General features: G+C 46.1%; 1 protein-coding gene across 1 annotated transcript in view; it reads right to left on the bottom strand.

Annotated features, from left to right (window-relative positions):
- The window catches only part of LOC125940904 (uncharacterized), a 43,593-nt gene extending 28,741 nt beyond the window's left edge, over positions 1-14,852 (bottom strand). The window contains exon 1 of the mRNA XM_049657571.1: positions 14,706-14,852. Within this exon, the coding sequence (XP_049513528.1) occupies positions 14,706-14,813 (108 nt within the window). The 5' untranslated portion in view covers positions 14,814-14,852. The remainder of the gene's footprint in view (positions 1-14,705) is intronic.
- Between the last annotated feature and the right edge of the window lie 244 nt (positions 14,853-15,096).

The following is a 15,096-nucleotide window of genomic DNA, read 5'->3' as shown; positions in this document are numbered from 1 at the left end:
ACAACGATGATTATATTTTCGGGAGTGTTCCAGCTCAGAAGCCTCGAAAGATAGCAGAACAGCATAGTTCATCGCAAAACCAAATTACCGATGTGTTTTTACCGAAATGTTTTTAGGCTCGCACATAAATTGCTCAACAACGATGATTATATCCTTACGGGAATCTTCCAGCTCCGAAGCCTCGAAAGATAGCAGAACAGCATAGTTTTGTCAGGCTGACCTGCCACAGAGTGGTTTGCGGGGTTCTTTTCCTCATGGAGGACAAGCGCCGGTCTTCCAGACTAGTGACCAATTGCTTCCAGTTCATTGTAAAAGTGCACACTTTAGTTCGCGAGCAGGAGGGGGTCTACTTTATTCATCTTCTATATTTTCTTGATTCTTTCACAAACTTTCTTTTTTACCCCAGATTACAGCTTCTTATGGCTTTTCAAAGTATGACAACTGTGCGCTCAATGATGAAATCAAAACGTGCGGCTGGCCCCACCTGTAGCTAGGCTATGCAAGCGGAGAACTTTCTGCTCGGCAGCCCCCTCGATGAAGAGCTCTTCTGAGACTGTGGATGGTCAGCGCATGCTTGCAAAGCATCTGCTTAACGTCGACTCTATCGTAAGCTTCCTTCGTCGAGAAGAAAATTCCGCCCGTTTGCGTCATACAGCTAAAGAGTTAATCTCTACCCACATAGAGCGATTTCCTTGCGAAAAATTGGCGAACGGCCGTGCGCGGCATCCACCCGGCGGCCGGCGGCTGTTCCCCGTCGATGAAGGCGGGCTACGTATATTGGCAGGCGGTGAACCGCTCGCCGGAAGCGGCGAATGAAGGCTGTCAGCAAGGACCAATGTGGGCGCAGTCGCGTCCGACTTCCTGCTGCCGCATTTGACTAGGCTAGCCAGCCAAACAGCCTAGAGCAAACATGGCGACAAAAGCTGCTGGCATCGCGTACAATGAATACCTGATCACAGGCGTACAGGTGCGACCAGTATGGTTCAGTTGCATAATAATGGTTCAGTTGCAGATACAAAACTATTTCTTTCACTGCATTTTACTGAGAATGGAATTACGCTGTTTACAGCAACACTGAAATCGCGGCGGCGGCGGCCGCCTGTTTTTCGCCGCATGTGGTTGCAGCGCGGCGGCGGCTCGCTGGCGTTCACTCGCGCTGGTGCGGGCTGCACGAAATTCGCCGTGGAAGTTCGCTCTATGTGGGCCCGGCTCTACAGACTTACATAATTGTCAGCAATTGCTTTGGCTCCATGTGCTGGTTGGCTCCATGTGCTTGTAGGTTTCCCGCAATTTGTGCCTTAGCACGTGCCAAAGCGGATCGATGGATGGCCCATTGTTATACCTCTCGCCACGGCCGATGCCTCTTTCACAAGTGTCGCCGCATTTGCGCACATAATAGAACAATGGCACACGACATGCGTATTGTAGAATACTACAGTTTGCATGCGCAGTAGTCGTAACTGCAACGCCACGTTATCCAGACGAACTGTATATATCTGCATTACATTACGCGCGTCATGCAATGCATTACCGGCCGTCACCATTGGTAGGCCGCGGGTGCAGCGCACGGCCGAACAGGCTGCAGTATGCGAACTTATAAGCGGGAGCGCGATCGTTCCCGTAGGGCCGATCCCGTGTATCGGCAACGGCATGCAGTGCGCGGAAGTGTGAGTGTGTGCGTGTAATCAAGGGCTACATGATCTAAAATAAAGGCCATGCAACTTAACGAGCGGTGTCTTCATTCAACTTCAACGTTTAAAAAATACAACCCCAATCAAGCAATCAAATCACACATGCATCGCATCGGGTCCCTCAGCATTTCTTGGGTTCGTTGCGTGGTGGTTGGCTTTGGACTTGATTGAGTTTGCATGGGATAAAGCCTCTCGTTCAACCATCTTTCTTCAAGAAAGAGGCAGGATGCTCTCGGTGGCGGCACGAGCAGGGGCACAGTGCCGCCTAAACGCCTAAACAGCAGCGCTCAAATGGTGTGGCGCCGATCGTGCAGGGGAAAGAAAAAATTGCATGTAACCAGTTTCTTCATAACATAGACCGAAACACGCCGTACAAAGTGGCACAGCGGAGGCCATGCAGATAAAAAGTAAGCGCCTCGTTAGCGCTTGATTAACACGACGCTGCGCTGTGGTGCGCTGTTTTATTTCTTTATTAGTTATGACAGTTAGCACGAGTTAAGTCGTAGGCTCCGTTTGAGCGGTGAATTAAATTTTTTCCTCAAGTGTCAAATGACCTATTGAACGAAATGCAGCTCCACGAACTTGAAACCTGGGGAGGTGCGAAGCATGCAGTGATGCAACGCTAATGGGCTCATACTGCCTTAAGCGATGGCTCATAACCCCGTAAACGCGGCCTCCCCATTACGACTACAGAAGAGAAGGGAAATTTTACGATGAAATGACGAGCGACAACGCAGCCAGCTGTGGAAAATGACGATGACGGCGAACGTGGGAGCAGTGGCACGAGCGCGTGCTGAGCATGGGCACGAGTCGCGTGCTTTACTTTGACTACGACGACAGGAGACGCCAATAGTCCAAGCGCAGAGCGTGTGATTGCGCCTGCCACAGCTTGATTGCGCGTGATTTACCGTAACGATGGCGACAGGAGATGCCGACAGCCCGACCCCAAACTTGGATTAGCCATTACGCTAAATGTCATACTGTCTCGGGGGGCGTCGGCACTAGGACACTGCAGTAGGATCGTTTGTGATGCCATATTTAATTTTGTAATGGAAACAAGGAGACTTCCATGCTAATTTTACTGTTTTACTTTTCACAACAACAAACCAAAAATATTAACTTCAAACTTTAAGATACTAAAGCACGGGAATTATTATTAACGATAAGAATTATCTAGTATCTCATTTTTAAGTAAGAAAATCCTATTTAAGTATTTATCCTTTTTCTACCCACTCCCACCCGATTCATGGCCAATCCCCCGTAGTGGGTTGTGCTATATCTACAGGCACCAAACGAAACCCAACCAAACCGCGCGCATAAGGTGCTTCGTAACTTACGAACCGGAAAGCTCGCATTCGCGCATAGCGTTCGCCGCAAGCGCTTCCCGGTAAACATTACGGTTGCATGAGCTGCAGTTGCCGGGAAGCAGAAACTGTGTGGCTGGTCTATACACTATACATAGCGCCGCGCATCATGGCTCTGCGAATCGGTGCGGTGATTGGTGCAATGCCTCAATCTATCGCGAAATGAAAACATGTATAGAACTGCGCTCAAATTTCGCATAACGGAGTGCCGCAATGATCGGTGATTTTTTACTACGATAACAATTATAGGGACACTCCCGGCGAATTTTCGCCATCACTGTTGCTGTTATGTTTCGCGGAAAGTCCAAGTGCCAGAATTGGAGGACACCTAACCTTCTCCTTAACGAGTGGAACGCGATGGCGTTATCGGGCCCTGTTCGCATCGCAATGTTTCTTTGAGTAGCCTTTACTGCAACCCACAACGTGGGAAAGCCAGCGTACAAAGACCAAGCTTACAGCAATCTGTTTTAATTCGGCTTCACTTTTGAACACAAATGCATTGCTGGGAAGATATTTTTACATGGTCAACATACGTCATCCTATATCAAAACTTGAAGGCACTAGGGCCTTCCTTTATTATTTTATAAATTGTTTCTTGTTGCCCCGAGGCGCACGTGTCCAAATCGCATTAGGCAGGCAAAGTCCCAGTTTGACTCATGATGATGATTATTATTTATTGGCATCCCCTTTGAAACGGGGCGGCGACAAATAGTCACCTAGCCTGCTTGATTTATTCAAGTATACTATACATGCTCTTTATCTAGCATTTTTGTATACCCCTCATTATTCTTTTTTTTTAACTTTACCTTGTACCGCTACCTATGATTTTGAGAGATCAGGTCGTATCCATCTTTTTCATGCTTTTTTTTCACCAGTACTCTACTCGTCTCTTGCTTATCTCCACGGCTGATCTGTTGATGTTTCATTCCACTTTAAACCCAAGCACTTCTGGGAGTTTCACGTTACCTACGGTTCTCGCTGGGTGGATCCCGTCGCATTCCATTAGGATGTGCTGAGTGCATGGTCTCTGGATCTTTACCGCAGCATACACGTGCCTCATCTAGTTTCAAATATTTTCTCCGGTATGTTTTGGCCCTTAGGCAACAGGCTCGAGCCTCAAATAGTAAGGCACTGCCCTTTGTGTTATCGTACAGATTTTCCCTTCTAATTTCTCTTCATTCTTATAAATCGCCATTGCCATTTTTGTCTCCATTCTTTGCATCCAATTCACGGTCTCTATTTCTCTCTCTTTCTTTCCGAGGACTCCTGGTCGTCTATTTACAGTTTCGATTATCCTGTACTTGGTTGCCAACTTCCTTGACCTCTTCCTCCATTATGTGTCCACGTTTTTGATGTACACATAGTTGTGCACTTTAGCCACCCATTCATTTTCATCCAAGTTCCTGAGCCTTTCTTCAAAACTAATTTTGCTCTGTGCTTCTCTGACTTCAAAAGAGGCCTAAGCCATGTCACCCTGCACTGCCTCATTTGTGGTATTACCGCGGGCTCCCAAAGCCAACCGGCCTACTGATCTTTGGTTACCTTCCAAACCCGACAAGATATCCGATTTTAAGCACAAAACGACATTTGCGAATGTTAGCGCTGGCACGATTACTCCTTTCCAGATTCCACGACCACCTCATACTTATATTGCGGCCCCAAATTGATCGGTGTTTCATTATTGCTGCATTCCGCTTCCCCTTTATTTTCAGATTATCTTGGTAGTTGCCTGAGTAATTCTTTCCTTCGTTTATGTGTACGCCGAGGTACTTATATTGCTTCACTATGGGTATTACTTGCTGTTGAATTGACACCACGGAGTTACTCGTCTCTTCATTAAACATCATAATTTCTGATTTCTCTGTGCTAAGCATGAGGCCTATATTTGTCGCTGCATTGCCACAGATATTCGCAAGTATCTGTAAATCTTTTTTATTGCCCGCTACTAGCCCAATGTCGACAGCGTACATCAGTCCAGGGACCTTCTGTTGCACCATTTGTCCATTACGCATGTAGGATAAATCAAAACCTAATTCGCTGTTTTCCAGTCGTCTTTCTATACCCCTAACGTAAAGCGTGAACAACAATGGTGACAGAGGACATCCTTGCTTCAATCCTTGGTGAATTCCCACCGTTGCATTACCTTTTCGACCTTCCCATACAACTTGTGCTTGATTGCCTCGATATATCTCCCTCAGCAGGTCCACGAAATCATCATCTATGCCTTCGTGCTGAAGAATATCCCATAACAATTTCCTGTCTACGTTGTCTTAAGTTCCTTTATTATCTAGAAATGCTATCGATAAAAGTCTTTTCTGAGCTACTGAAATGTCCATGCACTGAGTTAGTACAAGCATATTATCCTCTAAGCGTCTGCCTGGCCTGAACCCATTCTGTAGTTCTCCCAATACACCGTTTTTCTCAACCCACTTCGACAGTTCTAAATTATTCTGCCGAGGAGGCGAGCGCCATCTGGATGGTGTTTCTGAAACTAATCTATCCGGGCGCGCCACTGTTGTATGGTAGTAATGCTGCAAAAGGGGTTTGTGTTTTAGTTTCTTCGTAACGTAATTATGTTTTCTCGTACACTCAAATTACAATCCGACGCTATCATGTCCGTAGGCTGTGGTGAAGCCGTTGCAGTCGTTTTTTATTGTTGCAGGTTAAGTCGTGCTTTTTCTGGAGTATTTTACTCTGAGAAATTCAATTACTTCACAACAAATCTGTGCCACGCGGAGGGCCTACGTGGTCGGGGTAACTCGGGGTTATTTTCTAAGCCGCGCATTCCGGCGCTGACGCCGACGTCGATGCCGGATTTTCTGTGACACGGGGCCCTTAACGCTCTCGCGTTAATAAGATCACATCACACCCCGCGTAGCCATTTCACGAGAAAGTGTGAGAGGGTGAGCCGTGAGAGACGGTGGCTTGATGGGCGCCGTCTTCCCGCTCGTCCAGTGTTGCGCGCGAAAGCGGAAGGGGGCTGCGCATGCTAAGGGGGACGAAGGGAGGCAGGTGAGGCGCTAGCCGATGAGGCGTATATTGAACATCTAGAAGGCTAAGTGCCTAGCAATAACAGTTGAACGCGATTTGCTGAAACTCCGCCGGCGCCGCTATGATGTCCCACCGTAGCAACCAAAGAGGCTGAAACCTCCTTGGTAGCAACATGCCGCCATTTTGTGCTTGGTGCCTGCGACGTACTCCTCGTGGCGGATTACGTTCCAGGGCGTTAAGTTAGGTTAAGTTAGGTCAGGCGTTAGGCGGCGCGGTGTACTCTCACAGCCGTTGCTAAGGGCATCGTGGCTTCGAGCGTCGCCGGCGGCATTTTAAGCAGTGGCGCTCAACCATGGTTGCTAGGCGATGTGACTTCTAGATTTTCAATATATGCAGCCAGGCCCTATCTTGGAGATAATTTGTGACGGGTACAAAAGGTACAAGTGCCGAGATTGCTTGCGGCATCCGTCTGCGCTGTGTTTGAGTGTGCCTACTGTTGAAGCTCACGTAATCTCAAGTTTCGAAGACGCGATGAAGCGAACGACAGAACGTAACGTTCGCTTGCCACTGCTTCCGCTCTTCATTACGCCAGCATTCTGACAGAGAGCGCCCGCAGGTATTCAGTGAGATCTGTTCATACTTGGCAGGGCGCGCGTGGCCCATGCTTCTTAATGTGACTAGTAAGCCAATGATTACCGTAATTTGCAAAGCCGCTAAAACTATTAACCTTGTTACATAATCATCATCAGTCTACATTTATGTCCACTGCCGGAGAAACGCTTCTACCTGCGACCTCCAATTACCCCTGTCATGCGCTAGCTTATTCCAAATTGCGCCTGCAAATTTCCGAACTTCATCACCCCACTTAGTTTTCTGCCGTCGTCGACTGCGCTTGCCTTTTCTTTATACCCATTCTGTAACTCGAATTGTCCACCAGTTATCCAGCCTACGCATTACATGGCCTGTCCAGCTCCATTTTCTCCTCTTAACGTCAACTAGAAAATAGGCTATCCGCATTTGCTTTTAGGGGCGAAGCTCCTTATAGCGGCACCCGTTTGTCCCCGTCGTAGTAGGTAGCCACGTCTAGTTTTATGAATTGCTCAATAGATGGCGTTGTGTGTCCGTATATGTATGTATACCCATATATACATATATATGTATACGTATAGTATAACCGGAAGCCGACTCCCGCTTCCGGTTCCACTTCCGGTTCCACTTCCGGTTCCGCTTCCGGTTCCGGAAGCCAGCTTCCGGCTTCCGGAGAACGCTTCCGGCGTTTTATGAAAAACAAAATTCCGAAAGTTGTGTCCGTAGCGCGGAATCGAACCAGGGAGCCCTCGCTTCCGAACGCGCGGCGCTAACCACTACGCCACGAAGCGCACATAGACACACGCACCACGATGGCAATAAATACCCAACATTAACGAAAGGCCGCGTTTCTAGCGCGTTTCTAACGCGTTTGTGCTAGCGCGTTACGGCAGGTGTAAGAAGCTGGTGTAAGACGCTGTGGCCTCGCCGCCTTACCTTCAACGCGTTTCGAACGCGCTGCCCAAGGCGGTGGCAAGTCAAGTTCAAGTCGAGGAGCGTTTATGAATACGGGGGGTATACTCTCTCAGCAGTCATGTGATGGCGTCGGTAAACGCGGTGCACGTTCTGGCATGTGTAAATGGCTGCGTAAGACGATGTGGCCGCTCCCCCTTACTAGAGAGTACTGCACGTTTCTAACGCGTTTGTGCTAGCGTCCCCTTAAGCGGGAGATCCCATGATTCCCTCCGGAGCTTCGCCCACTCATCATCATTCACCCCGTGGATATGCTGTGATTTTTTTGATCCACACCACTTTCTTCCTGTCTAACGGTGTTCGTTCCATCGCTTTTCATGCGGTCCTTAACTTGTTCTCGAGCATTTGTTAACCTCTAAGTTTCTGCCCCATATGTTAGCACCTGTAGAATGCAATGATTGTAAAATTTTTTTAGACAGCGGTAAGCTCCCAGTCAGGATTTGGCAATGTCTGCCGTATGCACTCCAACCCAATTTTATTCTTCTGTAAATTTCCTTCTCATGATCAGGGTCCCCTGTGTGTAATTGATCTAGATAAACGAACTCCTTTTGCAGTCTGTAGAGGCTGACTGGCGATCCTGAATTCTTGTTCCCTTGCCAGGGTATTGAGCATTATCTTTGTCTTCTGCATAAAACACTCACCAAGACAATTTCCAATAGAATCAGGGCAACACTTGACTTCAATCAACCAAGACACGAAGGGCTTGTACAGACAGGAAGGGTTATTATACAATGGATCATACCCATGTCAGCAATCAGGTGATTGAGAAATCTGCGGAGTACAATAAAGCTTTCTATATGGCTTTCATAGATTATGAAAAGGCATTTGATTCAGCAGAGATACGAGCAGTCGTAGAGGCATTGCATAATCGAGGAGTACAGGAGGCATACGTTAACTTCGCAAATATCTGCAAATACTCCATAGCTACATTGGTTCTCAGCAAAATAAAAGTAGAAAGTCACCTATCAAGAAAGGGGTCAGGCAAGGCGACACAATCTCCCCAATGCTATTCACTGCATGCTTAGAAGAAGTATTGAAGCTCTTAGACTGGAAAGGCTTAGGAGCGAGGAAAACCGCCGAATATCTTCGCAACCTTCGGGTTTCAGATGACATGGTACTATTCAGAAACAATGGTGATGATATAAAACAAATGATTGAGGACCTTAACCGAGAAAGTGTAAGAGTGGGGTTGAAGATGAATATGCAGAAGACAGAGATAGCCTAATTTCGTACAGCTTTCTAATGAATGACTTTTGCAATCGATGCTTCGCCATTGGAGCGAAAGCGTGACTTTTTTATTGTATCATAGTGCAAGACGTTACACATGGCAGAATGTCTTGACCATGTACATGAGGAAGCCTAGTTTTAAGGCTAAATCGTATTTGGCTAGGCGAAATCACCTGTGTACAGAAAACTATCATCATCAGCATTGGCTCGAGCGTTCCGCAGCTGGCTCGTTGGCGCCCCTCTGGTTGCACTCGTGCCACTCCTCCCGCGTTCGTCTTCGTCGTCATCGTTTTTCACAGTTGGCTGTGTTGCAGATTATCATTCCAGCGTGGAATTTCACTTCTCTTGTGTCGTCGTGATGGGGAAGCCGCGTTTATGGGGGAATTGCCATTGCTTAAGGGGGTACAAGCCATTCATTGTATTGCGTAACGGACAGATTTAATTTTGAAGCTATTTAATTTCGAAGAATCGCAAGCTGCAATGGGCGGGCGAATGCTTCTGACCATGCCGCCGAGCAAAATAGAGACATCGAACGCAAGCTACAACGGCACACTGCAGGCGTACCTTCAGTGAGTCGTTCTCTCCGTCGCAGCTAATCGTGTGTTTAACCTCATAATTGGGAAATAGTTTATTAAACCGTCGGGATAAACCCAGTGATAAACACCGGGACCGCACGTTTTAGATTGAAGGACCGCCGACTCAAGGGCCGCCGGGTGCAAGGGCCGACAATTTTTTTTATTTGCTGAATTTCTCTTTTCCTGATTTTTTCACACGCCTTGTGATTATTTTTTCAATGATTTCCAGTTGCCCACTAGCAAAGCAACACAAATGAAGCGTTTCGGTTGCCTTACATTCAATACGACTCGAGACAAAAATCAATTGATAGCACTGGCCGGTTCTTATCCCTTGTTTGGTCACCTTCGTTGTTCGCTAACATGCCTGTTGCATAGGTCTTTCTGAAGTTGTCCTTCTGATGCCCGCACGTACGCAATTGACTGCGCTGTAACTTTACCGACGGAATAGGAGACTCCTCGGGTACAATACCAATTGCTACATGTTGCAGAATTTATGTTCTTGTTTTGTTTTCTCTTACGCGCAAGCGTAGATGGCCCTGTCTGTCAAATCAGCGAAAGTATGTTTGTTGCCGCGAGGGAGGCGATCACCGGAGGGGAATGCGACAGGAAGTGGAGTAAAGAATCACCGCGTTCGCGCGCTTTTCATTTGTGCTTCGACCTCGCGTTGCTCGCTGTGCATGTAAGCGACGTCCTTATACGGTTGCGCGTAACCTGCGTTCACGAAGTGAAACGTCAGTGTAACATTCACTGTCCTTATAAAACGGTATGGGGACGGTTGATTCTGTTTCAAAGAAACAGCTGCTGTGCTTTGGCGTGTTGAGCGTCATCGGCAGATGTCCACTGTTCCTAAGCGGAAGGGAGTGTATCCGACAAACGAGCATTGTTGCATAAGTGATCGAGAACGAGAGCCCGGAGTTTCTTTTAAGAAAAAGGCGGCGCCGCCATTACCAGCACACCGCCTGCTCTGCACTTGTGAGTCTCCGTTTCTAAGAATCCAAAGGCAATGAGAGCGCTTGCTTTAATGGAACGTGTGTGATGTTGCGAAGCATTGAGCAAATCTTCCTAAAAAAGCTGCTGGGACTTGGATGTATCTTTAGATCAGTAGATGACCGTTATCATCTTTTACAAGTCTTACGGGGTGCCTCGTCCACCTCTACCGGATTAAATCGATGGTGCTTGGTTTGAGTGTTCTGTAGTTGCTACTACCATTTGTGCTAAATTTGTCTCTTTTGTCCTCCTTCCAAATGTTGGTTAGTTGAAAGCTGAATTTGAGTTTGTCTTTTTGCTTGAAATATAAGCCGATATAGAAGTCGGCACTGCGTGTGCGCTCTATTCCTTCTTGGTATACAAATGCTAGGCACATTACTTTGAACGAAGGTTTGATGACACAACGGCACATCCTTTGTGACAGTCTCTGGCGTTCTGCACGCTATAATTTCTAGACAGAGTTTGTACACAAATGTCGTCGAAGCGTGCAAGGCCGTCTAGAATTATTATAATTACGTTTTTAAACCATGTACGTCGTCTAAGAAAGTCGCACTCAAGATGCAAACTTCACCCACTAGGCATGGTATAACTCATCCCTGCCAAACGAAACAATTATAATTTTTTGCAACAATCTCAGTCCTCACTTAAACCTTTATCAAAAATATCGCGCAAGTTAGAGCCTAAAGGCAGTGCAAGAGTCATGAGACTGCATACAGAAATAAGGGTAATGGAAGAAAAGAAAAACTACATGAATACGTAAATGTAGTACTGAACAAGACTAGAAATTCTGCCAAAGAACATATTGGGAAGCACAGAAAAGTCGCACAGCGTCTCCGTCTCACCAATAATTTATTGTCCTGGCGTACTGTCTTGGCAGAAGTGCAGCATAAACACAGGGACTATCCCTGTCTGTGCAAAAGACTAGCTTACAAACAGACTATACTAGGAACTTTTATCGAACTTGCATCGTAATTTGAGAAACTATAATGGGTCCGAAACTGTTGAATATCATGTTTTTGAAGGCGATCCACAATTTGACATTAGAGCTTATACAATCATTCTAGTAATTATAAATATAGGCTATTGATATTAGCTGAACAATGCTAACAGAAGAGTTCACCAGCGTCCGCAAGGCGACTGCAAACAAAACACTATTGGTAACATCGTCGTATCTCATACGTGGATGTCGAAGCGAAAAAATTTACGTTTCGAGTTCGATTCAACGCGATTCTTATTCGTTCTGGTTCAGGTCCGGTTCAGAGAAATAAATTTTGAAACGGTTCCTGCAGCAATTCGCTGCGCTGAACCGGTTCGCGAACCGGTTCGGCACAATGAATATTACCCCGCCCCATCGCGACAAGCCGCCTAGTGTTATCGACTCAAATTAAAGACAAATATAACTCCAATCTAAGTTCATTTTAGAAACCCGACATCAAGACAGGCTCCTCCTTGAGGGGTGTGGTGGCGTGAGGCGTAGCAATGCGTATATCCGTTTTCTTTTCCTTTTTTTAATTTATAGATGGCACATGTGTAAGTTTGTCAGGAGGAGGAACAAATGAGCGTCCCGGCACATGACAGACAACAATCAACGTTTTCAATTGATGAATAACGAATCTTCAAGGAAAACTAAAAAGAAAAATGATTTCAGCTATGTTGAAAGATTATCCTTTCACAACACTAAAATTCCAACTCTTACCGCTCAACAACGCTTTCTAAGCCGTAAAAAACGCAAAAACGAAAATCTGATGCCAACGAAGCATTCGAATTTGCCTGCCCCACCAGCTCTCCATGACGCAACGAATTTAGATGCCGTCTGCTCGGGTCTAGTTAAACTTTTGTCGGTAAAGATGCACTGCATTGTATTTTACAGAGCCAAACAATGAAAAACAAATCTCCGCCCAAGCACTCCGTACAGATGTATAACCAGCGAAGCTGAAACGTGCGGACCCGGTGTTTATCACTGGGTTAATCCTGGTGGTTCATTAAAGACTTTCTCAATTATTGGTTGCGTCATTGTGTTTATTAAAGACATTATACACACGTTGGGCTGCGAGGGAGAGAACAACGTCACTGACGGTATGTGCCCGTAGTCCGTTGTTGTCGCACTGCCACAGGCGATTCTTCGAAAATAAATTGATTCAAAATAAATCTGTCCATCACGTAAGACAATGAATGGTCCACAGCTCCTCAAGCAATGGCTCATACTCCCGTAAGCGCGGCCTCCCCATTACGACGACAGAAGAGAAGTGAAATTCTGCGCTGAAATTATGAGCGGCATCGGAGCCACCTGTAGAAGACGACGACGAACACGGGAGCAGTGGCACGAGCGCGTTCGCGCAGTTTCGTCTTAGGCAGTGTTGTTGCTAGAGTGTGCGGCAAGCGGTGCGCTGCATTGACACGTGCATCCCTGAGCTTCCTCTTTCTCGCCTATCTTTATGACGCTAACGATACTAAGTACACGCAAAATAGTAGAAAATTGTCGCCTAAGATTTATAAGAACACGGATGCCGATATTTGCAAAATAATCATCTTGAGCTAACACCCACATTATTATAAGGCATTTTTCTTCATAAATGTCAATTTGCAATTCAGAGATAAATTGTTGAAGACAACAAAAAAAGAAAAAAAGAAGACGTTGCCGGGAATATATTCAAAATAAATGATATGATTAGGTTTAATTAAGTATAGCACGTGGCACGGGAGTGACAAGCGATATTATTGAAGTAAAATGTAAACTAGCCTGTAGCCCAAAGCAAACCACTTCATTTTGTATACGAGAAGACGAAACAGCGTTGAACAACACGACGACGGAAGAGCACAGACACGGGTGCTAACAACCATATGTGTTTATTGCTGCAGTCGTCGTACATAAGTAGACAGCCACTATAACAAGGAGCATGCGCAGAATCTCACAAATTAACAACTCAGGCACGATATCTCCTTCGAAAGAAGGGAAATGGAGGGTAGACTTACACATCCGTCTACACTGCTATGGATGTGATAGGCCTCTGACACAAGACGAGCACGTTCATCTCGGAACTTTGATAAGAAAATCAGATTTTCGAAATGCGGCTCGCAGCCGTGTTCAATGCAATGCAGTGACAGTTGACTATCAGTGGTCTTCTTAACTTTGTTCACGTGCTCACCCTTGCGTAAATTAACGCACCGACCACTTTGCCCAATACAGAAACGCTCACAAGACAGGGGGATGTTGTAAACAACGGATTCACAGCATTTTTGTAAAACGGGTTCCTATGCTTTTTGCAACTTATTCTGGCCTTGGTCTCACGATTGACCTGTCCACACATGCTACCTAGCTTGTTTCTGGCTGTGAACAGCAACCTAACAACTTCTTTGCTGAGCACTTTTTTGAGGTTATGGACAACCTCATATTGCCCATAACCTCAAAGTTACATTCTGCGCATGCTCCTTGTGATGGTAGCTGTTTACTTATGTACGATGACTGAAGCTATAAACATATATAGTTGTTAGCGCCCGCGTATGAGCTCTCCATTCATCCTGTTGTTCAGCGCTGTTTCGTCTTCTCGTACTCTTGAACCAACCAGCCCAAATGCGTACCCTTGTACAGTTCATTTTCTATAGATCACAATGTCCACAAATCAACTATAAAAATGCTAGCATATAGCGTGAACGCGTGGCGCGACCATCATGTGCACGGCTGAAAGCGGCGCGAAAAAAAGAAATTACACACCAGAGAAATAGTTGTGTTCACCAGATTTTGCAAACTTCTTTCTGGCGGTTTACCCTAGACGCAATGATCTTGAGGATGAGCGCGAATCCGGGAGTTGTGATGCCGACAGCGCAAAGAGCGACTGACGATGTAATTAAATGAAAGAATCTCTTCTCTATCAAGCAGCCCTCATCGCCATATATGTTTGAACCGTTTCTTGCCGAGGTGTTAACCGTTATTTTTTCAGTTCAGGTTTGGTTTAGGTTCAGGAACATGCGAACATCTGTTCGAATTTGGCTTCCGTTCCGACTGAGATTCTAGTTTCGATACGCTTTTTCGCTACCGGTTTTTGGAAGCCAAGCGGGCTGCGGGTACTGGATCGTAGCGATTGGCGATATCGGCCAGAGGAAAAGCAGCCCACATGCTTCGTGCCTGCACCATTGTCCAAATGGCGGTGACTTGCATTATGCTGTGCGACTTCTTCACTAGTTTTGTCAATTGTACAAATTGGAAGACAGAGCAAGAAAACGCGTTTAAACACTTAATAAAGCGTCAGTAACATGGTGAATGGCCAAGTGTTCAAGCGGTCAGAAATATTGCACAGGAAATAAATACTTACCTCCTTGATACTGTAGGAACTCACATAAATTGACGGTAAAATACGTACTGGAAGCTCCACGTCTGCCACAAAAGTGACAAAGATGGCTGCAAAAACATGTTTCTGCATTATCTGCAGCTTGCGGTACGTAAAATGACTGAGCGAAAATTTTAAGCTCCCCCCCCCCTCTCGCAGGGCGTATGGTATGGTAGGAAATCACAGTATTTATTGGTATTTTCGCCACAATAGGATGCAGCAGTACAGCATTGTTTGCATTTTTTTTATTTGCGCGCGCAATAACGCACGCGCATCACGCATATGTATTCGCAGACACCGAATAAGAAAATCCTCGACAGAAAGAATATTCCGGCAGCTTCGAGTTGAGTACGCCATTTTGCAATGTAGTCTACTC

The sequence above is a fragment of the Dermacentor silvarum genome, chromosome 10 (assembly GCF_013339745.2).
Source record: "Dermacentor silvarum isolate Dsil-2018 chromosome 10, BIME_Dsil_1.4, whole genome shotgun sequence".
In the NCBI taxonomy this organism is placed as follows: Eukaryota; Metazoa; Arthropoda; class Arachnida; order Ixodida; family Ixodidae; genus Dermacentor; species Dermacentor silvarum.
Note: the sequence above shows the minus strand (reverse complement) of the source record. Positions and strands in the feature narration are given on the sequence as shown.